Source organism: Taudactylus pleione, unplaced genomic scaffold, assembly GCF_031769625.1.
Source record: "Taudactylus pleione unplaced genomic scaffold, aTauple2 ptg000376l, whole genome shotgun sequence".
NCBI classification, from domain to species: Eukaryota; Metazoa; Chordata; class Amphibia; order Anura; family Myobatrachidae; genus Taudactylus; species Taudactylus pleione.
Genome location: NW_028284777.1, coordinates 3,096,442 through 3,121,393, shown reverse-complemented (window position 1 = coordinate 3,121,393; position 24,952 = coordinate 3,096,442). Strand labels below are relative to the sequence as shown.

Here is a 24,952-nt window from a genome sequence, read left to right as displayed (position 1 = left end):
GAAGCATCCTGAGAGGCAAAAGTATCAAAGGCGTAAAACCTAAGAAAAGTGTGGACAGAAGACCACGTGGCTGCCTTGCTCTATGCTCAGCAGAGGCAACACGACTAAATGCCCACGATGGCCCTACAGACCGAGTAGAATGTGCTGTCATTGTGCTTAGGACAGGGAGATCAGCCTGTGTGTACACCTGAGAGATAGTCATACGTAACCATCGAGCCAGTATCTGCTTGTTAGCTGGCCATCCTCATTTGTGAAAACCATACAATACAAAAAGAGCATCTGACTTTCTAACAGAGTTTGTACGCTCCAAATAAATCTGGAGAACACAAACTACATCGAGGGAGAATTCACCTACAGAAAGGTCTGGAGCCTGAAAAGCTGGAACAACAATTTCTTCATTCACATGAAAACTGGATACTACCTTAGGAAGGTAACCCCCCTCCCTTGTACGAAGAACAGCTTGGGGAGCGACAAGATAGTGCTGCCACATCAGAGACTCTGCGAGCAAAAGAGATGGCTAGAAGAAGTGTCTTCGCTGTTAACCATTTCAAATCCAAAGAGTCCAAAGGTTCACATGTGGGAGCCTGTAGCCCCTTAAGAACCAAAGACTAATCCCACGGTGCTACCAGTGGAACAAAAAGGAGACTCTTTGGAAAAAAATTCTAACATCTGATATTGAAGTAATCTTCTTCTGGAACCAGACTGATTGTGCAGAAACGTGCACTCTCAAAGTGGCTAGGCGGAGATCTTTGTCTAATCCCACCTGAAGAAAAGCCAGTACCCTGGAACTCCTGAATATCTTAGGATCAAATTTCGTATGGGAACACCATTAACCAAAGGAATACCAAACTCTGTGATAGATGCGGGCAGAGGCAGGCTTCCATGCCCTAAGCATCATTTGAATTACAGAACTGGAAAAACTTTTGCTTTTAGGATGAAAGATTCAAGAGCCATGCCATTAAAGCCAGACAAGGTAAGTCCAGATGTCGGCAAGGACTTTGCCTTAGCAGATCCTGCCATAGAGGAAGAGGATAAGGACTGTTTATGGACAAATTCTGTATGTCGATGAACCAATGACGTCTGGGCCAAGCCGGAGCCACAAGTATTACCGTTCTGCCTTCCTACTTGAATTTCCTGGGAGTAGAAAAATCAGAGGAAAAAGATATGCCAGCTGGAAGTCCCATCTTACTGCCAGTGCATCCTCGAATGCTGCTGATTTGTCTCTGGACCTGGACCCGTACTTGGTGACCTTGTGGTTGTGGAGTGATGCCATGAGATCTATCTCCGGTAGACCCCATTTGTTTACCAGGAGCTGAAACCCTCCCGGATGGAGAGACCCCTCTCCAGCGTGTCTGCTTCCCAATTTAGCACTTTCAGTGTGAATCTTCCGGCCATCTAGGCAATATGAGGTTCTGCTCAAATCAGAACTTTTGTCACTTTCAAGGCTGCATAACTTCTTGTGCCTCCGTGATGATTGATGTAGGCCACTGTAGTCGCATTGTCGGACTGGATCTGGACCGTGCCATGATCAGTGCCCTGTATACTGCTCACAGTTCCAGGATGTTTATTGGCAGATGACTTTCTTGATTTGTCCATCTTCCTTGAAAAGTGTGATTACCTGTCACTGCCCCCCATCCACGAAGGCTGGCGTCCGTGGTGAGAAGCACCCAATTTGGAATCCAGAACGGGCACCCTTTGTTTAGATCTATTCTCAGCCACCACAGGAGGGAGTGATGAACCTCTGCAGTGTGAAGGATCCTCTGAGACCTTATAAAATGATTCTGTCTGTTCCACCTGGAGGAATCAACTTTTGTAGAGGCCTTGAATGGAACTCGGCATATTGCACCATGTTGAAGGTGGATACCATGGGCCCAAGGACCTGCGTTGCCGTGAATGAATACTCTCTGATTGCGGAGCAATTTGCGCTCCCGCAATTGTAGAGCTGAAAACTTTTCCACTGGTAGAAAGATCCTTTGTGCCAGTGAATCCAATAGCACCCCCAGATGTACTATTTGCTGTGTTGGAGAAAGGGAACACTTTTTTCCAATTGATTATCCAGCCCGCTCCTGTAGGCAGGCAGTGGTTAGCTGGAGATGATGTTGTAAAACCTCCGTATACTGCCAGGAGGTCGTCCATGTATGGCAGTATCCTGACTCTTTCTGAGATGAGCAATCATGACCGCCATTATCTTGGTAAACACCCGAGGGGCTGTGGACAGACCAAAGGGCAATGGTAATGTTGCTGACGAACAGCAAAACTCAGAAACCCTTGGTTGAATAGTGCAATCGATACATGCAGATTTGCATCCTGTATGTCCAGGGAACCATGCAATCCCCAGGTTCCATTGGCAGCATAATTTATTTATTTTATTTATTACCAGTTATTTATATAGCACACACATATTATGCAGCGCTTTACAGAGAGTATTTACCCATTCACATCAGTCCCTGCCCCAGTGGAGCTTACAATCTATGTTCCCTATCACATGCGCACACGCATAAACACTAGGGTTAATTTGTGTTGGGAGCCAATTAATCTACCAGTATATTTTTGGCATGTGGGAGGAAACCGGAGTACCCGGAGGAAACCCACGCAAGCACAGGGAGAATATACAAATTCCACACATGTAGGGCCGTGGGTGGGAATCGAACCCATGACCTCAGCACTGTGAGGCAGTAATGCTAACCATTACACCGTCTGTGCTGCCCACGACAATAGGGTCGCCATACAGAACTTGGGCACATGTATGAACCTGTAGAGAGATTTCAGAATACAGCGATGAGACCCATTTGGCTTCTGAATCAAAAACATATGAGTAATAACTCCTTCCTTGTTAGCTAAAGGAATCCATAATTATCACCCTTGTATTTAGCAGGGCCTGAATGGCTTTGATAGGATCTGATGGGGGAGTTGTGCAAACAACCTTCTGGGGAGTAACCCTTTAGGAAGGTGTCACGTAAGAATCCCCAGAAGGGAGGGGGATTTCCCACCAAATGCACTCTCTCTGTGGGAGAGGGTAAAAAGACACTAGTCTTTTTGCAATCTGGAACAGTTTAACTGGAGTGTTCCATGCTTCCCCCATAAACTCAGTGAGCTGTTTAGATTGAGGAAATCCAACCTAAATCACCTTCTGGTGTCTGAACACCAGGTTCATTAGGCTTTAGGAGCCAGTACTTCATTATCTACAATGGATTGGATTGAATTAACTGCCCCTGCCAGAGAGGAACATCCACTGATGAATGACGCACCCCCTCTCCGAGATAGACCCAGAGGGAGAAACCTGTGTATTCTGTGACTCCTCACATGATATATCAGAATCTGAAAGCAGAGTGGTCTGAGAGGATGGTGCAATCCATCTATATGCTTAGATGGCTGATGCCTTATTCACCTGTATCATCTGCAGAAATGTAGATGCTAAAAGCCAGATTCTGAACTGAGCGGACATAATCCTCCATCCAGGAAGCATGTATGGGTAGAGGAAACATAGCAGGCTGTAATCATTGTGGGTAATCCAAAATGGGAGGCAGTGTGGGGGCTGATAAGCGGTCCACTAACTGCATCATAACCTGAGACCAGGAGGACATTCAAGGTGACCCCTGAACAGGTGCTGACTAGGTGGACTGCTATGGTGTATAACAATCAACACACAGTCCATCCTGTATGAAATCCTGAGAGGCCAACTGCACAGGATTTAAATGAAACCAGCACAGGGACAACAGTCCCTGTGTTTACCCTTGTCCTGAGACATGGGAAATACTTGCAAGTAACCTACAACCAGTGTAGGGTTAACAATGCAATTTAACCCTTTTTACAGATACAAATAAATGTGAAGTACTCTCTAACCTCTATACACCAGGTAGTTGGGGGTTAGGAAAAAAAACTAAAGAAAACAAAAACTTTTTTTCCCCTTATTACAGCATAAGTAACATAAAATGCATACAATAGATTTGCAAAAGGGCATTAAAATCAACTACATAAACACATAAGTTTGGTAGGATCTACATGCATATAAATATATTTACAAATGGGCACTTAATTGCAATCTCATTGGTAGGATATAAGTGCAATGAATACAAATATACTTACAAATTCGGCACTGAATCAACTTATACAAGCAAAAAAGTGCTATATACCTTGGTCCTACGAGAAATGTATACTCCGGGAGAGACCAAATCTCCCCTCAGCAAACATTTCCATTATTAATTGCATCTGAGCGGCTCCAATTAATTAGAGAGGGGGATGGGCAGCTCAGTCTTCTCAAGTAAATGTGAAGTAAAATGGAGAAGTAACAGTGATAGATTTAACTGACAGTCATAAATATAGCCAATCTGAACTCCTGTTTCCCTTTACGCTTAGCATATATACATATAAAGGTAACCATGCAATGTGACCACCTTCACAAATATCTTAACGAATGTGAAGTACTCCGAAAGAAACCCCTCACCCCAAGAGGATGGAGAGAAAACCGTGATAGTTATAATTGACAGACAGAAATTAAAGACAGTCAATACAGCATCCAACAAAGTCACATACAATGCATATGTAATATAATTACAGTCTGCTCTAAATCAACTACAGCAACGCAAAGGAATGGTAAGGCATAGAGCACCGTATACCTTATCCAGATGTATACAGGGAGACTGACCCAGACCCTCCTGAGACCAGCAGCTACAGGGCGCACTGAGGGCCTGATTCAGACCCGCTCGCAAGCGGGTCGATGTTGCCCAAGCGGCTCCGTCGTGCGCATGCGCGAGACCCGAATAACGACGGCCAAGCCGTCGTTATGGAACTCGCACCAAAGGGGGCGTGCTGTCGATGGTGATTGTTAACACGCCCCCTTTGGTGGGCGTGCCGGGGGCGTGGCTGCCCAAACGGAGGCGTTCCCATGGGAACGCCTAACGTCTGGGGCCGGCCCCACTGACATCACTAGTAATGTCAGTGGGAGTGCTTTTGGCTCTGATAGTGCCAAAAGAACACCAGGGCTTGCGGCAGCAAGGGTCTCTTCGCAAGCCCAACCATCGCGACCATCATTTTGGCCACTCGCTATAGCTGTGGGTAGCCAAGAGGCTGCTCCAAAAAGTAGGAGGGATGGCCCTGATTCAGAGCGAGCGCTCAGGGCCTGAGCGTGGACCGTGAGGGTCTCATATACACGTGGAGGGTAGGCGGAGCCAGGGCCGGCCCGCCTGTTACGCCGACTACGCACGTGCGTAGGGCATCAGCCAGCAGAGGGCGCTCAATCCCCAGCGCGGCCAAGCTTACAGGAACCCTCCTCCCGCCACCACACTGACTCCCGTTGTTCCCCCCCCCCCCTGCGCCACACTCCTTCTTGCGGCCACCGCAGGGAGTCTCCATTTGCCGGGTGCCCGCTGGGATTTTACTAGCGGGCGCTCGGCTCCCCACAGCGGCAGCCGGAGCTCCGGCTAGGCTTCCCCCACGGGCACTATGTGAGAGACGTCATGCGTCTCTCCCATAGTAACGAGGAGCGCCGGATGGCAGCGGACATAGGAACGGGGCGTAAGGTAAGTAAACTTTTTTTTTTTTGTGCTCGGCTCTATTACCGGGGACACTACTTCAGGGGCTACTGGGGGCACTTCTGCAGGGGCTGTTGGGGGTACTTCTGCAGGGGCTGTTGGGGGCACTACTACAGGGGCTACTGGGGGCACTACTATAGGGGCTACTGGAGGCACTGCTACAGGGGCTGCAGGGGGCACTGTTACATGGGCTACTGGGGGGCACTATTACAGGGGCTTCTGGGGGGCACTATTACAGGGGCTACTGGGGGGCACTATTACAGGGGCTGCTGGTGGGCACTATTACAGGGGCTACTGGGGGGCACTATTACAGGGGCTACTGGGGGGCACTATTACAGGGGCTACTGGGGGGCACTATTACAGGGGCTGCTGGGGGGCACTATTACAGGGGCTGCTGGTGGGCACTATTACAGGGGCTGCTGGTGGGCACTATTACAGGGGCTGCTGGGGGCACTATTACAGGGGCATTTTACAGGGGGCATTACTACTTGGGCACTATTACAGGGGCATTACTACTGGGGCACTACTACGGGGACCACTACTAATGGGGGCATTGCAGAAGGGGCACCACTACAGAAGGGGTACCACTGCTGTGGGCACTATGTATAAGTGCCACTACTGCTGTGGGCATTGTATTAGGGGCACTGCTACTGTGAGCATTGTGTATAAGGGGCACTACTACTGTGGGCATTGTGTATAAGGGGCACTAATGTTGGCATTGTGTAAAAGGGGCACTACTGTGTGTCAGAACATAAATAAGAGATACTACTATGTAGTGTAATGTGAATCGGACACTATGGCCCTCATTCAGAGCCGTACGCTCTGAGCAGAGCGCACGCTCTGAATGAGGGCCGCCCTCCATGAAAATGGAGCGTCCTCCTGGACGCTCAAATAGCTATGGGTCACCACCCACAGGCTATACGAGCGTGCAGTTTGATGGCCGCGATGGTCTTGACCATCACGACCATCGAAACTGCGAGCCGGAGCCTGCGGTTGAGGTTTTCAACCGCAAGCTCCGGAGTGATTTTGGCTCTATCAGAGCCAAAATCACTCCCACTGACATCACTAGTGATGTCAGTGGGCCGGCTTCTGACGGGAGGCATTCCCGTGGGAACGCCCCCGTCAGGGAGGCACGCCCCCGGCACGCCTCCCAAAGGGGGCGTGCTGTCAATCAACATCGACAGCACGCCCCCTTTGATCAGACACAACGAGCGAAGGGAGCTCCGTCGTGCGCATGCTCAGTGCACACCATCGACCCACTTGCGAGCGGACAGCCGCTTGCGAGTGGGTCTGAATCAGGGCCTATGTGCGGTGTAATGTGAATAAGATCGTGCTACTGTGTGATGTAGTTTGAATTGGGGATACTATTGTGTGACCACGCCCCTTTCTTTTTAGCATGCCTCACAACCATCCCTATTTTGGCGACAAAGTGTTTGAGATGGGGGGTTAAATGGTGAATAGATGACATGTGCATGCATGCGTCATGTATTCACTGGAGAAAGGGACTGGGAGCATGGTCAAGCTCCAAGAGCACTGTTCATGTACACAGCATGATTGGCACTCGTGATTATGGATTTTCCAATGAGACCACACCCCTTTTCTTTGTCGGGTGCACGCACCTTCAGAGTGTGCAAATTCAGCCAGGGGCGCCAAAATGTATCTTCGTTTACCAAAAATATAAGGCACGGGCCGGCCCTGGGCGGAGCAACCCAGACGTGCAAAATCCTTCATAGGGACTGTATCTGAGTTGGGGGAGGAGCTGCCAGGGAAGCGCCTATCTCCCCATAGCTGCGTTAACCAGCCCGGGTACGCTGACCTCGTGGTAGCAAATAGCGTCTGCTGCTGATCCCCAGCATCAGACGATACGGCCCCAGCTGGTGTAGTGAGGGCATGGACAATCCCGTGCCCTGACAGCAGCGGCTTCTTGTGCGTCTCTGACACCAAAAGCAAGGTCTGCCGCGTGCAATTCCTCATAAGTGAGGAATCTCCTTACCTGATATTTCCGAGGATGCGGTGCAGTCCAGGTAGCAGCATTGCGGCTAGCTAAGCTCAGCCACGACCTGACAAAATCACCAGCACAATTACTGATGTTGCAGCCTAGCGGAGGTAAATGGAGTCACAGTACGTGCGTCTTAATTCAGATGCTTGGTACTGGCAACTCAGAAAACATCAAATAAAACAAAATAAAAGCTTAGGCCTGCTCTGAGCAGTCCCCCTGTTACAAAGGTGCATTTGATCCTGCCGCACCAAACGAACAACTGAAGTCCTATGGCTAGGGGCGGGGTATCTATGGAGGAGGACCTGGGGCATCCTGGGAGCTGAAGCTTTAACTGTTCGGTGCCTGGTCTTCCAACCATAATATCCCCATGGCATCCCTGTGGATCCCTATGGACCCCAAAGAAGAAATTGACCAATTCAATAGCTCTGGGCGTTAAACTAAGAAGTTTACCTGCGTAGTAAACACTGCGGATAATTGCATCTGCCTCTAACTCTGGCATGACAGATTGGGCAACCCTTGAGAGTGAACCTGTGGGTTGGCTGAATGGGAAACTCTGTCCTTTCCCAGGTTCTGAGCCAACTTCCTCACTCTTCTTTATAAAGAGTCAACCTGGCTCCCACTGCACCTTGCTCCCCACTCACCCTGCAGCAGCAGTTAAAAAGATTTACCAGAATGTTTCTATTGGTGACCTTATAATTAATGCACCTTAAATAATATTGTAAGAGCAGCTCTTTTTCCTTTGACTGCAGATCTCCGTTTTTTTTTTATTTTTTTTTTACTCCTTCTGATGTAGACCAAAATATAATCCATTAAGGGTGGGTACACATTAGGACGACCAGCAATCGTGCAGATGGTCGGGTCGATTTCCCTTCACCCCGGACCATCACAGATTGGCTGTACACACTACTAGACTATTTATTGAACGTCTGGACATACCTCGTTCCGTCCTTCATTAAAATACACCGCCACACACACAATATCGTTTGGTTGGCCGTGCAGCACAGTCAATCAAACGATATTGTGTCGTCTGTGGGAGCACGCAATTGAGGGTACACACTAGACAATGTAGACTATTTGTTGTTCTAAAGTCATCCAAATATCGTCCTAGTGTGCACCCACCCTAAAGGACTTATACAGAGTTAGGAGCAAAGCAAAAAAAAGAAGCAAATTTGCACCTTGAATAAACAGTGTTGCACTGCAGAGGGGAAATTTTTAAACTAATGTTTTTGGAATTGCTTTCTGAGATGTGAACTTTGTCCTGTTCTAACTATATCTTACTGAGGTCCCCATAACTTGTGCAGTATATGTATTTTCTCATATTGTGCACATTATTTATCATGCTCTATGGTCTTCCCAGTGTATGGAGCATGTGTTTGTAAGTATAGGGCTAATGAAAAGTATTTACTTTTGAAGGATCATAAGTATGACTAGTATTTTCCATTTCTTTGGACAGTGCACACAGAGCTGATTCAGAGGTGGCCGGTAATCACACAGATGCTGCGTCTTTGCACACAGCAGCTATGCGATATTATGCAAATGACGCAGGAAGCATCTTGTGTAAATAGACGCCTCCTGCCGACTTCTGTGATCCCAAAGACGCAGCATTGTATCACCATTAGGCAGGCATTGCCCATCTGAGTAACCTTAAGGTTACTCAGACTGGTCGCCAGAACTCTGCTGCAGAGGCCAGTAAATATGCATCGGAAGACACAGACTCTGGCTTCGGAATGCCAAGAAAATGAGGTTGACGCCTCTGTTTTGCCAAAGTCACCCTGTCCTGCTCCCAAACTACTGCAACCTGTTAATCAGGATGCGGCGTCCAGGGCACTGTGACTGAAACTACAGCGCTATCGCTGGACATGCACACTGCATCAATATAGCGTCTCTATAAATCCGTCCCACAGTACATTAAAGAGGTCCTTTTTTGCCATAGTCTGGCATGCTAATTTAAACCTTTGTTATGGTACGGCACATTTCTGAGTTTTATTACATATGGGAAAATCTCTCTTTGGTTGTGCCATAGTATTTTTAGACTAATTTGTCTAATTATTCTAGCGCTGTTGGCTTTGTAGGGACATGTCTGGGTTTTGGCCTAAATTGGTCTAATTGCTGACTATATAATAGTTTGCATTCAGTCGGATAAAATGTACAACAGAAATTGGAACGATTATTAATACTTAGGGGTAAATTTACTAAGATGGGAGTTCTATTAAGAAGTGATGTTGCCCATAGAAACCAATCAGATTCTACTTCTCATTTATCAGGCACCTTCTAGAAGATAATACCTGGAATCTGATTGGTTGCTATGGGCAACATCACTTCTTAATAGAACTCCCATCTTAGTAAATTTACCCCTTACAATTAAAAAATATACTTTTTATATATTCACAAATTGCCTTTTGTGAACCACTGTACTTGCACTCAAGTGACTGTGCACTTGGTTATTGGCATGCAATAGTCATCAGTAGTCTGAGATTAGTCTGAGGCTGGTTTAATGCCTATATCACAAGTAAATTTCATCTACTACATAACTTGATGTAGACGCTAATGCAGTTAATCACGAGGACAGATAAAAAAAAGGACAGAAAATGGACAGGATTTTGTATACTGTACGGGCTGATTATTACTTTATGTTTAGTAGTTAGCCAAGAAGAGCAGAACATAATGACACACCCAGGATGGCAACTTTTTTTATTTTTTAGTGCTTGTGTGGAGACCAGGAAACATTTTAATGATGTTTGAAATGGAATAAAAATACACTTTCTTACATTTCTGATTAGACAGTGGGTGACACTTTTTTCCTTTTTTGAGGTTGACTATTTTTATTTAACTACACTTAATATACTGTAACTTCACCTCTTCTCCGCATATTGTGCCATGAATTCACGGCGCTGGATGGCTAAATTCTATAGAGCAAACATTACCTGGATTAGATGGATTATAAAACTGCAGCTCTAGTGAGCAGGTACTGGTGCAATCTGGCTTCAAGTCAAATCCCACCTCCTTTATTTGCTATAGGTTATATTAAGGTAGTGGGACTAAATGAAACAAAAATCCAGGTTGTCTGTATTCCATGCTGGATTGTGCATTTTTTTTTCATAAAGTGACATTGCGTGGGCTGACCCAGTGTCCATAATAAGCATTCTAGCCAATTCTCTTTGTGGCCTCACTGAGGCACATCTTGGCTAATATATTAATCAGACATTAGTTCTTAATAACATTATAGGCATAATTCACATGACCAGTGATCCAGCGTGTAAAATGAATTCCACTACCGTAGGTAGCTGAGTGGTACAGTTTATGCATTCCAGGGAGTTTCTTCTTTGTGCCGTCTTTGTGTTTTTCTCCACTGAATACAAACCTGGATGAATAAAACTTTCTTAATTTATGCTCCCTTTGTTTTTTTCATCTCACAGGTGTCTTCAGAGAGTTTGGAGGTGCAAGGTGTGTGCACAACATTGTCAAATACCCTCAGTGTAGAGAACATGCACTCATGGTGATCCAGCAGTTGATGTTGTCTCCCAGTGGAGATGACGATATGGGGACCCTTTTAGGTCTGATGCACTCTGCCCCATCTACGGAGCTGCAGCTTAAGGCAGACATTCTACGGGTGAGCTGCTGTTGTTGTTTTGAATTTTGACAAATTTAATTTTTATTTAACAGCTAACAGATGGTGAGATTCACAAAAAACATGACTGTTCTCTCACCTCACTCCCGTCTTGCTTAGTCATATGATAACCTGCAATCACACTTTTCTCATATTTCCATATTTCTCAGCCGTTCATCTGAATGGAATTGGTACTTAATTATATGTTCTACTTATTAATCACATTATCTGTCATAAAATTACTTCAGTTTTATTGATTGCAGAGCCATTAGCTTAGTACATAACACAGCAGGTTCTCCTAGCCAAGTGCCCTGCTTGTATTGGCAGATATGTTCACAAATCATGTATATAATTACTGAACATAACTGAGATTGTTTCAGTCGTGCTTAATTATTATTTCTTTCTTAAGAAAAGAAAGTGTAAAACACAATGCATTAGAACAGAAGGTACAGTATTTGTGGCACTGGTCAAAGCACATACTAGTTCTAAATTCTCTATACTGTACTCCTTGCACAGTAAATACGCTTATTTAATTGGTGTAAATAAGATTATTGAGCTCATAGTAGAAACTCTGGAATAGATGACTGTTATGGTGCGTACACACGTACCGATTTGAACGATATAGTTATTGTTACCGTTATCGTTCAAATCACTCTTTAAAAATGACCCTACCAACTTACCTGCGACCAGCGATGCGCGGCCACTTATGGATGATAGCGATATCGTCCATCGGCCGTGTATGCCGGTCAACTTGCTCGATATCGAGCAAATTACTCGCTATAGTCGACGGTAAGTATGTGGTGTGCTGGGTGATCGATATCAATCACCCAGCACACCAGGGAGGTTGCATGACGATCATCCAGCGATATAATATCGCTGGCTGATCGCTACGTCTGTACGCACCATTACTAAGATCTCCAATTATTTGCAAGATTTAAGTCCTGTCAAATTGGTAAATGATCCAAATACTAAGGGGTATATTTACTAAAGTGCAAATTTTTAGAAGCGGAGATGTCGCCCATATCAACTAATCAGATTCATCATTTATCTAGCACCTTCTAGAAGATAATAGCTAGAATATGATTGGTTGCTATGGGCAACATGTCCACTTCTAAAATCCTGCACTTTAGTAAATATACCCCCTAAGTATTAATATGTGTTTTCTTCCTTTGACCGATCTAGAATAAATGTTGTCGTCTTATGGTTTATAGGCACTTTTAATAGTTCTAAGAGAAAGTCACCGAACTAGGACGGTTTTTCGTAAAGTTGGAGGCTTTGTATATATCACATCTCTGTTGGTTGCGATGGAGAAGTCTTTGAGTTGTCCACCAAGGAATGGTGGGGAAAAAGTGAACCAGAACCAAGTCTTTGAACTTCTTTACACTGTATTCTGCACTTTGACGGCAGCCATGCGTTATGAGCCTGCAAACTCTCACTTCTTCAGAACTGAGATCCAGTATGAAAAACTATCTGATGCCATTCGGCTACTTGGCTGCTTCTCTGAATCACGGAAAATCAAACCATCAAATGTCTTCCCTTCCAATAATCAACCATTTCAGAGACTTCTAGAAGAGGACCTGGTGCAGTTGGACTCTGTGTGCCCTGTGCTGAGGCATTGCAGCAAACTCTTTGTATATCTGTATAAAGTAGCTACAGACTCCTTTGACAGGTATGTCTAACCTTTTCATATATCAATAGTGAAGATGAATTTTCATTTAGTTATGAATATGATCATTTATGTGCAGGAGCATTAGTAGAACCTCTCACCAGGATGCAAGCTGTAAATCAAATCTTGTTTTTGGTTATTTTTACAATTTTATTTTACATTTTGTTAAAGGATCTTTATTAACATATTTAATATCTCCAACATCTGTATTGCAGCACACTTTTTCATTTAATGGTTATTTTGTTTTACTGTCCTTGCTAACTAAATACTGTGTACATGATAAGTCACTATGAATGCCGTTACCTTAGTTCTGGGACTCTGCATGGGAAAAAAAAAAAATCTCTTGCCATTACACAGAATTGGAAGCCATGGGGGTGATTCAGCTTAGGACGGAATTGCAAAGCTGCACACAGGCAGATTTGCAATTCCATCCTTGCTAATGCAGCAGGAGGTTTCAAGCCTGCATGCATTACTTATGCGAGCTGCGCTGTACAACGCAGCATCGGATAATCTGCGGGAACATCGGCCGGCTTAGTGACCCATGGGGTCACACAAGCCGGCCGCCGCAGATGAGAGAAAGAGGCCAGGAATTCTCCGTCAGCCGACTGAGTTCCTGGCCTCTTCCATCCCCCCCAACAGCGGTGACACGCCTCCGTTTAAGGAAACTGAGGCCGTCGCCGCCCCCTCCCCGTCCACAAACGGCAGCAGACAGTCAGTCATTAACAGTTTGCATGCAGGATCGCAGACCCGTTCTGCACATGCGCCTGCGCAGATTCCCGAACATCTAGAATCTGCGTTCAGTAGTGCATTATGTTCGCAGAAGACCATGGACTAGAATGCGCTCTTAGGGTTATATTTACTAAAGTGAGTTTCACTGTCTTTGCCTTCTGAGTAATTTTATTTCCTTGGTAAATATTATTTAAAAAAATAAAAATAAAATAAAAATAAATACTAAAAAAAAAATCTCATATGAAAATACAGTAAATACCTAGTTATGGGAATGTTCATGTCTAATGGGTCATTTGTGAAAGTGTAAATGCTGTAGTGTCATGCCATGCATGTATTTTTGGCATATGTACCCACATTTACAGGTAGCTGCATGGCTTTGCAAGAAGTACGGATCAGGGTGATCTTTTCCGAGGAAGGACTAGTGCACCGATTAATATTTCTTTACTTGGGGTAGAAGTGTGGAGGAGGCAAATTTAAAGGGAAATTCCATTGTTTGCTGGACCATGGGCCTGATTCACTACCGATTGCAACTGCGATTATGCACACAATCGGCCGATTGTTGCGTTCTGCACATGCGAATGTATCGCAGTGCGTGAACCCGCCATTATAATCAGTGACTACGCAGACCCATCCCAGAGTGATTGACCGGAAGTACTGGGGGTAGTGACTGGTGACGGGAGGGACTGGGGGCTGATCGGAGAAATGCAGGCGTGCCAGTGCGTTTCAACACCGTTGCAGGGGCGTGCATAAATTATCAACTGCAATGCGGTACACAGTTTGAAGACTGATAGCTTGCGCTGAAGTTAGCAATTTCTGAGTAAGGTCTGACCTTGTGAAAATGTGTGTGAGGCTGTGATGGTACTCGATTGTACTGATGGTTTCGCAGTTTTGCTAAACATTACGGATGTGTGTAAGGTAAAGTGGGCGTCCTTATGTTCTGCTACGACGGCATAGTGATCGCAATGGATTACCATACTTGCGCAGTTGAACTGAGTGCGTAATCGCTATTGCAATCGCAGTTGTGATCTGTAATCAATCAGGCTCCATGTACTAAGTTTTTCTCCCAAGATGTCTCGCTCTTTCCACCGTGTGTGTTTTCAGGTGGATCCAAAAAATCTGCAAAATGAAGTATGTGTTTTTCTTGAAATGCCCTTGAACAGCCAATATTATTGAATACTTGTTCATTGTTGATGTGTTTTTTATTTTTCTAGATTGCAAAATAATTTATTCAGGTAAAATGTTTTCCTGGATGGAAATTTTTATTCTAGCACTTTTCAATCCAAACAGGATTTTTGTTTGTTTGTTTTATTAAGCCTGAAACATCCACAAAAAAAAAGTGATTGTTTTAATATTCAGTAAAATGTGGTGTTGTGTTCAAGAATCTTATTCATCAGTATTTTAGCATTTATTAACAGACGGGGACCCTTCACCGTAAGAGAATATATCTCACTCTCAGACTCCATTGGCACAGTTTCTGGAAAAAAGGAAACTCCATTCTATATATAGTATACAATATCATGAGTAGAGCAAACCTCCAATATGATAGCTGCTGCCATGTAATGCGATGCCATCAAATTAATAATAGTTTGGATGGCTAGTGTTATGGTAAGTCCTCCAATCTGGTTGTTATTGTGAGGCAGGACCTGCAATGTCATCACTAGTGTTCAAGTAAGACTTAGAATCTCATGGCTAGCGTTATGATAGAACCTTGAATCTTATGGCTGGCATTATGACAGGGCATCTAATCTCAGGGCTATTGCTGTGGTGGAACCTCCAATCTCATTGCTAGCGTTGTGGCAGAAACCACGCAAATCTCTGTAGCTGTGTTACACCATCTAGTGGAAAGCCTTTCCAGGAGAGTGGAGACGGTTTATAGTGCCAACTCCACATAATGACTATGCTTTTGGAATGATATGTTCAACAAGCACACATGGGTGTGATTTTTGGCTGACCATATACTTTTGGCCATGTTATGTGTGTGTATGTATACAGTATGTATCATTTCTCCTTTTTATATGGCACAGCAAGGGTTGTGCCATACATCATGGAAGGAACATTTGGAGTTGTGAGGGGTGTTGTGGCTTAGCCCATTTCTTAAATGCAGTGTAAAAATAGAGCTGGCTAGTATGATGTGTGTGCTGTACAATGTACATGGTATTTGCCCTGCATGCAAAAAATGTTTGAATTACCCCTCATTGCTGTGTAATATGGCTTAGCCAGCTGTCAATCCTGCCCCCTATGTACTATTTACATCAAACTCTAATGCAGCCCATTAGTATCCAATAAATATGCCTTTACATTTGGGAGTAGCTGTAGCAATTGTATAAAAACTTTAAGGACATTTTTACGTTTTTGCGCCATCTGATTAGAAGTTGTTTATGTATAAAAACCGTTTAATAATAATAATATTATTATTATTATTATTATTATTATACCTTATCCCTTAAGCTGCATACACACACAACGATTTTTTGAACGATTATTGTTTAACGATAATCGTTTGAAATAATCGTTCACTTTCTGAATCAAACGATGAACGATAATCGTTCATGCGCGTTCACGTTTGTAGTTTGTAGTTCAGTCAGACTTGTCAACTCAACGATTTTCATTAAGGGAATATGCAAAAATCGTTTGTAGTTCAAAAAAATCGTTCATTACACTTTAAAAAATCTGACAGATAATCTGACAGAGAATCGTTCATAAAATCGTTGGTAACAAAATCGTGTGTGCATGCAGCTTTAGTTTCTATTTTTTTATGATCATTCATTATTATTATTATTATTATTATTAATATTATTCTTTATTTCTTAAGGAGTTTTTCCATTCTAGGGTAAAACAGATCTCCATTAAGCAATGCCATATTCTGTTAATATTTGGTAAGCCAAGAAAACCTGACACAGTGAAACTGGTGAGATGTCTGCAGTGTCACACTGCTGGGCATGTTCTTTGTCATTTGTCACATCTCATCGAGGTGCTGCAAATATTTTGCATTTCAGGGAAGTAAAAAAAGGCATATACATCTATTATGTAACCAGTCACCGCTCTTGTCAGTGTAGGAATACGCAGGTGGTTAGGGTCCTGGATTAATCATCATATCTTATTGAGTTAGTAACAATTCAGAGAAATTAAGACCCTAGGTTCATAGAAGACTTATTTCTGAATTTACCTAAAGACAATGCAAATTACGATAATGTATTATTTTATTATTACTAGTTATACAGTATGTGCACACTTATTCCGCAGCGTTTTACAGAAAATATTTGTCCATTCTCCTCAGTCCCTTCTCCAGTGGAGTTTACAATCCTACATTCCCTACTACATGTACAGACACACTAGGGTTCATTTTTGTTGGGAGCCAATTAACTTACCAGTATATTTTTGGAGTGTGGGAGGAAACCAGAGTACTTGGTGGTAACCTACGCAAGTACAGGGAGAATATACAAACTCTACACAGTCATATGTGCTGCCCATTAATGATAGATAATCACATAATTACAATAGTCTCAAAATAATTATTTTTAAACTGTTGTTTCATTAAAGACAGAATGTCATTGGATGGGAACAGATTGCTGTGAACACAAATATTCCTGTTGGCTATCCCGGGATATCAGATATAATTCCTCAGCGGCTGGGCTTTAGAGCTTGGTATCATACTCTGGGCTCAAGCATGTTTTGTAAAATGAAGGGGGATTTGGGTTTTAAACTAAAAGGTGTTTAAATGCCAAGCATCCTTAGTTCCCAGTGTGCCCATCTGTAAGACCCATGTTGGTGTTTGAAATAGCGCTACTTAGTGCAATGTAAATTCATGGGAAAATTGAAGAATACATGTCTCCCTTATTTTTTAGATTTCGTTTCTGATAAATGATAGTGTTGTATAGCTAAACTTGAGCTTGAAAGCTACATATTGTTGACCATCTTTATGGATACTGCATTTAGGGCCTGATTCAAAGATGGACGTAGTGAGGATATTTAGGAAAGTTGAGCGGCTTGCGATCCCTGGGTGTTTCAGGGTGGAGACTGGAGGTGACCTAAAGTGATGGGAAAAATGGTCCGTTTTATAGGCATGTTGTGGGAGTGTCTGGGAATCATCTGCATTCCCAGTCGCAAATGCAATGCTTCAGAGGCCATGTTTAGTTGGGTTAGAGCAAAAGTGAAATATCAATGGTGCAACCGATGTTGCATCGACGTTGGTGTGTTTATGTGTTTACAATCTCCATCGCAAATGCACAGACCAGGGAGCCTGAAAGAGGCCATCTCCCGGCTCCTGTACTCTATCGCACAGTGAAACACAAATGGAGATTTCTGCAACCGCTATTGTGAAAGCGTCTACTACCGCAGCTCCATTACCCAACCATATCTGAATCGGGCCCTTAGGCAACAAAGCTGCTGCTGTCTATATGTTTCATTGCTCTAGGTCAGATCCCATGAGAGTTGTCTGGCTCAGCTAAATTTTCATACCATGATCTACAATAAGGAGATGACACAACACAGTCAATAATGCAAGCCATGGAGACGGCACTTTACATTGATAACCTATTACATCATATGAAGATAAATAATGACCACTGTATTCAGCTGGCAAACTGCAGGATGATGATTGTATGATACCTACTAAGTTCACAATACATCTGCACCTTCGTTCAACTTTACAAACTCTGGCCCTCATTCAGAGCCACTCGCTAGCGGCAGTACGCTCGTTCCGAGCGATGTTCGCACATCTGCGCATGCGTACGGTTTTTAGTACGCATGCGCGAACCAGTCAGTGCGGCCGAAAATCGTTGGTACGCAATATAGCGAGGGCCTGCTATTTTGAGTGACAGAATGAGGCGTATGTGGGTGGTAACAGGGGAAGGTGCTTGAAAACTGGGAGTGGAGATCCGAACGCAGGCGTGCTTAAAGGTCAAAAAATGGGCGTTTCAAGGGAGTGCATAATTAATACAGCAGCGTCATTGACCACGTCACTTGGTTTTTTTTAACTCAGAACTGCTCGCAAAATAGCGGTTGAAAACACCAACCACAAGAATAGCGAGCAGTTCATACGCTGTACGATGTACTCGATTAATCTAATAAATAGCGGACATGACGTATGGTGCGTGCGGCCAGGGGGCGTTTTTATCAAAAAAACGAGCGTATGTTTTGCTCGCTCGTTCAGACTTAGAGGTGGGAACAGACTGCAATTTGCGAACGGATCATTTGAAGAGCCACCCCTTGTTTTTGAACGAACGACCACAAATAGCGAACGGCTCTGAATCAGGCCCTCTGACTTTTAATTGCATATAGAAAAACAATTGCTAGAAAATTACATACAAGTACATTGCTATTCCTTTATCAGCACTACATATTATGCAGCTGAGATCAAACTGAAGGTAAATATAACGCTTCCCAAAACAATTTATAGGCTAGGTAGTTTGGAGAACACTGGATGTATGGGTGACAGAGTAACACGTTTAATTTCTGGTGGAGAAAGAGCTATTTTATAGCTGCTACCAGCACTGATATTCCTGACAGCAGCCAGTTGTGTTGTACAGCTGGTGTGAGGAGTCTGTGTGTCATGAACTGGTCATTGTTCAATAATAAAACAGGTGCTTACAACCATATTCTCCTTCACCATCTACCTCAACATTATGACTAGGCTCCTGCAAAAATAATAAGCATTCCAGATGCATTGTACAATACTCATAAAGCATTAACCTGATTTACAAAGGTTTGAACTAAGATTGACAATGTAAAGGTCGACACCAGATGGTCAACATGCAATATGTCGACATGTACAAAAGATAGACTAGCAGAAGGTCAACAGGTTTAAAAGTAAAGGTAGTCATGTTGAAATGGTCGACATGTGGTTGCCACACAAAAAAAATGGTCGACAGGTTTTTATGGTGGTTCAACATTTTTAAGGATAGGGTGAGGGTAAGGCACTTGGGGGACGGTTAGGCTGCCAGAGGGAATGTTTACCGTTAAGCTGGCCACACACTAGACCAACTTTCATCCAACCATCCAACTAGTTGATTGGTTGGAATGAAAATCTGGTAAGGAATGAAAGCAAATGACAAGCAGCAATTTGCTCCCAAACGCTGGAAAATGGACAAAAACTGTTGTTTGAACAAATTGTTTAGATCAAACATTTAACAAACTTGTCTGACGACCATTTTAATCTGTTTTCTGGCATTTGGGAGCAAATTGCTGATCATCATTTACTCCCATACGTTACCAGATTTTCATTCCAACCAATCAACAAGTTGGCTTGTTGGATGTAAGTTGGTCTAGTGTGTGGCCAGCTTTAGGCATTAGGGGGAGAGTTAGGGCTAGGCTAAGGTTAGGTTTAGGCACTGGGGGGAGGGTTATTGTTAGGGTTACTTTACAAAAAAAACGATTTTTGTGTACCTTTAGACCTTTTGTTCCTGCTCACCTATCACTTATTGACCATCTGGTGTCGACCCATTGACTGTCGACCTTTACAATGTCTATTTTTTTTGTACCACACCCTGCTCAAAAACCTTGTTGGTAAACAAACAGTAGTCTTAGAATAAATGGGCAAATTTGTGTTTATCTTCTACGCTCCTATGTGTCTCTGTTCTTTGTGCTAATGCTTTACTGTTAAATTCTATATTTTGTTTTCTATAAAACTAATACAACTTTTCCACTTGTCTTTCTAACTTTCCTGTCCTGCCTGCCTGTCTGTTATGTCTGTAGTCGTGCAGAACAGATTCCGCCTTGCTTGACAAATGAGACTACTCTCCCTTCACCCTGGGGCACCCCAGCTCTATCCCGGAAAAGGTACTGATCTGTCTCATAGTTGGTTGTGGGAATGTGCCATCTAAGTCTATTTCCCATGCTTGTGAAGTTAGATAAAATAATATAAATAAGTAAATAAGTGGTGGATTACAAAACCAGGCCTGCTTTGTATGACTTTTTTAAATGGTCACTTTTGTACTATGTACGTATTAAATATAAGTTTGAAATGTATTTATTTTTTTATACCATTTTTTTTTATAAGTTGTTTTTTATAAACCAAATTTTGAACGTTGGTCTGCTGTAATGAATCGTACACCAGGTTTGTTAACATTTAAGAATTATTTGTTTTTGTTGGTTTAAATGTTCTTGCAAAGTTGGTGGTAATCTAAATTTCTAATCTATTTTGATGGAATGGGGTCAATGAAAAAGAAAAAGTCCTTGGAGTTTGTGAAGAGCAGTAATAACTGAAACGTTTTTGGCATTTATACTGTTAACTCTTATCCTGGGTACACACGAGGAAGAGATCGCGGTGCGACCTCCGGCCAGTGGGACACTCGATCACACTTTACGTGACAGTATTTGTAGGTGTCTGTGGAAAGCCATGGTTGTTGTTTCAGTTTACGTGAAGTTTGCTGGGTAGCTGAAGCCATTTCATCAAGGGTTATTTAAAGAGTTTGGTTAATGTGTGAACCAGCAGTCTCAGGTAAATGTAGAAATTGGTGAAAGTAGTTGTTGTAAAATAATAAGTTGCGATCAAGTGTGAATTCTCTGAGGCACATTTATTGATTTGGGGAGTGATGGGGGACACATGAGGTTTGCAGGATATTTATTCCATAGTAATTTATTCCATATGAACAACCATCATCTGCTGATATAACCTATTGCCAATATTAAAATATTAAACAAAGTATTTGGTTAAACTATAGAATTGTAATGCAAATTTATTTTTAAGTTCTAATCACAACAACACTTTTAATATGTTCTACCCTCTATAATAGCATAATGTTTTGCCCTAATCCCGTCACTAGCACTTCTGTTGCAGTTTATGTGCCAAAAGACTTTTTGTTAATTAAACATTTTACATACAGAGTATGTGTGAGCACATTGTGGACAGGACCACAATGACATTAATTGCATTGCCACGTCACCCACTCTTGCCACTTGGAAATATATGGGGGATAGAAGTTATTGGGGGGGAGGGGGATTCAATCAGGTGCAAGGTGAATTCGTCCCGTGAGGCGAATTCACGGCAGATTCTCATTGCGTATTAGATTCGCAATTCAATTCCAAACTCCCATTTCTTTTTAAGATTAAATATGAATGTTTTTGTTCGTGTTCCCCAAGCTGGCGAAAAGATAGGGATAATCTTTAAAAATGTCGGAACTTGCCACAGGACCCTTTGGGCACCCCCTCTAATGAATCTTTTGGCATTTGGAAGTTTTTTAATTCGCTTAATTAGGCCAATAATTACATGTAATTTTTGGGCTGAAAAAAAATAAATGGCCTCAAATTACCCCAAAAGCATTTTTTTTTTTTTACTTTTTTTTTTTTTGGCATTTTCCGTTTAATTCCTTTGTAATTAAAGAAAATTCTACAGCATTTTACATTATTTAACTTTTTTTTTTTTAATTCACAAATCAGCCATTTAACACCTTTTAAAAGCGTGCGGTACTTTCCTTAGGTATTGCCGGCTTCCCGCCTGTGCAATCCCGACAGAGGACTAGTGTCCCGACAGAGGACTAGTGATAGGCATCGAAATCCCGACGCCTATCATTATCCCTACGCCAGGAGCCCGACACCCGCATACCGAATGAAGGTAAGGCGGGCGCATCAGCCGCGGGGGGGGGGAAGGGTTAGGCTAGGGGAAGAGGGGGTGTTAGGGTTATGCACCCCTGTGGGTAGGTTAGGGTTAGGCATCCCCCCAGGAGGGTTAGGTTTAGGCTGCGGGCACGGGGGGGGGTTAGGTTTTAGGCACTTATGGGGGGGGTAAGGGTTAGGCACCCCTAAGGGACGGTTAGGGTGGGAGGGGGGAGGGTTAGGTATAGTTAGTTTACTTACCTGTCGTGGTCTTCACTGCTGCCGGTCTACCCACTTTTTTATGCCATTTTTCCTGTTCACTATTTGGGCAAAATTCGCACATTCTCAAAACTTTTGGCCTTGGCTGTACATAGCAAGGGCCGTGAAAGACTCATGAAATCCTCCCCATAATGAGGATGCCACATTAGAAGTCATGACTAACCGGGTGTGAGAGATCATTCTCAAATTTGAAATTTTTCAAAGTAAATGTGAAACCTAAATCAATCAAAAATTCCACGCAGGGGGTCATATTTCCACCCTGTTGTAGCGATCCCTCAAAGCACTGTTACCAGGGCCGGATTAAGGTCTGTGGGGGCCCGTGGGCACCAAACTTGTGGGGCCCCCTATATACCACCGTTTCTTGTCACCCTAGGAAATTTTATTTTCCTTTTTATTCACCTCAGTAGTAATGCCCCTCTTGCAATGCCCACTGTAGTAGTGCACCTTATGCAATGTCCCCAGTAGCATTGCCCCCAGTAATGGTCCCCCCTATGCAGTACCCACTGTAGTAGTCCCCCCTATGCAGTGCCACCTGTAGTAATGCCCCTTATGCAGTGCTCCCAGTAGTGGTCCTCCTATGCAGTGCCCCTTATATAATGCCCCCAGTAGTGGTCCTTATATATAGTGCCCCAGACCCAGTAGTAGTCCCCCCAAATGCAGTGCTCCTTATATAATGCCCCCAGTAATGGTCCCCCTATACAGTGCCCCCAGACCCAGTAGTGGTCCCCCCTATGCAGTGCCCTTTATATAGTGCCCCCAGTAGTAGTCCCTCCTCCTACGTATTGCCCCCAGTAGTAGTCCCCCCCTCCCTATGCTCTGACCCTTGTAGCGTGCGCCCATGAAGCAGCCCCCCTATGCAGTGCCTGCTGTAGCGGTGCCCCTTTACCAGTGCCCTCTGTAGCGGCCCCCCCTATGCTGTGCCCTCTGTAGCGGCCCCCCCTATGCTGTGCCCTCTGTAGCGGCCCCCCCTTTGCTGTGCCCTCTGTAACGGCCCCCCTATGCAGTGCCCTCTGTAGCGTCCCCCCCTATGCAGTGCCCTCTGTAACGGCCCCCCCTATGCAGTGCCCTCTGTAGCGGCCCTCCCCTATGCAATTCCCCCTGTAGCGACCCCCCCTATGCAGTGCCCCCTGTAGCACCCCCCATGCAGTGCCCCTTACACACACACACAGACACACAAAACAAATCACAACTTACCTGAATCCTCGCTCCTGACGCGACCGCCCGATCCGCTCCAAGTCCTGGCTCTTCTCCTGCACTATGGGAGAGACGTCAGCGCCATGACGTCTCTCCCATCACCCGCTGTGGGGGAGCCGGAAGGCGGAGCTTATGAGTGAGCTCCAGCCGGCTCCCTCCATTGTGCAGCAGCCAATGAGAGTCTGACTCTCATCGGCTGCTGTAACAAACATACAGCTGCCGCCGGTGGCTGTGTGTTAGTCACTGTGTAGTGTGGCTGCGGTCTACACTACACTAGCGGCGGGGACACTAGCAGCGGGTGCAGACAGCTCATCGCTGCTAGTGGGTGCCCCTCCATGTGTGGGGGCCCAGGGACGACCGCCCCTGTCACCCCCCCGCCCCCTTAATCCGGCCCTGGCTGTTACCCCTCAGTGTGAGACACATTGTAGAGAATTTCAACATTCAGTTTGTAAAAAAAAAAAAATAGAGTTTTAGGAAAACATACAGCAATAAATGTAACATCTCAGTGACAGTCTGAAATATAACTACATGTTTTGTACAAGACATAGGCAAACGCAGGGGGGGGTTCCGGTTGCCTGGAAACCCCCCTCCCTAGCCCACACCATGATGACCACAATAGAAATAGCATATAATACTAAAGGTGCATGTTTTTAAGATCTCCCCAGTGTCACAAATGAAATAATTAGCACAACCTATTGATCTTTTCAAATGTGTGAGCCAGTAATAAATACACTTGTGCACCAACTAGGGGATATGGAAAACATACACTGTTAGGGGTGCACTGATACAGACCAACTAGAGGGTCAATTATTAATACTGTATAATAATACATTTAATGCATAAGGAGACCAATCTGTACATATATGTCCAGGGCAGTGCTAGGTTCTTCTGCTGCTCCCCCAGACTCCCGGACTTGCTCCCATACTCTGGTATGGTGCCCACATCTGAAATAAAAACATTCAGCTCAGGCAGGATGGTCCTACTGACGCATATAATAGCTTACTGCGATCGCTGGTCCTGTATATGTCAGAATTATTACATACACTATACTTTGTATAATGTATATTATAGCTGGTTAAGTGCTAATTCTGCCCTCTTGATGGACTGTCCACATTTGCTGTAAAATCAGGCATTTTGAAACCCCCCTCTAGAAATCCTGCGTTTGCCACTGCAAGAGATTGAAAGAAAGGATCAATATAGAGGATGTGGAAATGATTTTTGTGGCAAAATAATCGAGTATTCTGGCTGACTGCCAAGATCTTCGTATTTAAACTTTCTTAATGGTTTTTCAGTACTTTTAGATTTATCAGTCAAAGAAAAAACAAGTGTTTTTACTTTTACAGCTGAGTAGTTGTTATAAAATATTTAATGAATGCAAGAAACAAATCGGCTTCAGTTAGTCACAGCAATGTACT

General features: G+C 43.9%; 1 protein-coding gene across 7 annotated transcripts in view; it reads left to right on the top strand.

The window, feature by feature from the left end:
* The window catches only part of WDFY3 (WD repeat and FYVE domain containing 3), a 304,293-nt gene that overhangs the window by 158,650 nt on the left and 120,691 nt on the right, over positions 1 to 24,952 (top strand). For all 7 annotated transcript variants that reach the window (XM_088445038.1, XM_088445034.1, XM_088445033.1 and 4 more), the window contains exons 12-14: positions 10,947 to 11,140; positions 12,349 to 12,806; positions 20,226 to 20,309. In XM_088445038.1, the coding sequence (XP_088301164.1) occupies positions 10,947 to 11,140; positions 12,349 to 12,806; positions 20,226 to 20,309 (736 nt within the window). The remainder of the gene's footprint in view (positions 1 to 10,946; positions 11,141 to 12,348; positions 12,807 to 20,225; positions 20,310 to 24,952) is intronic.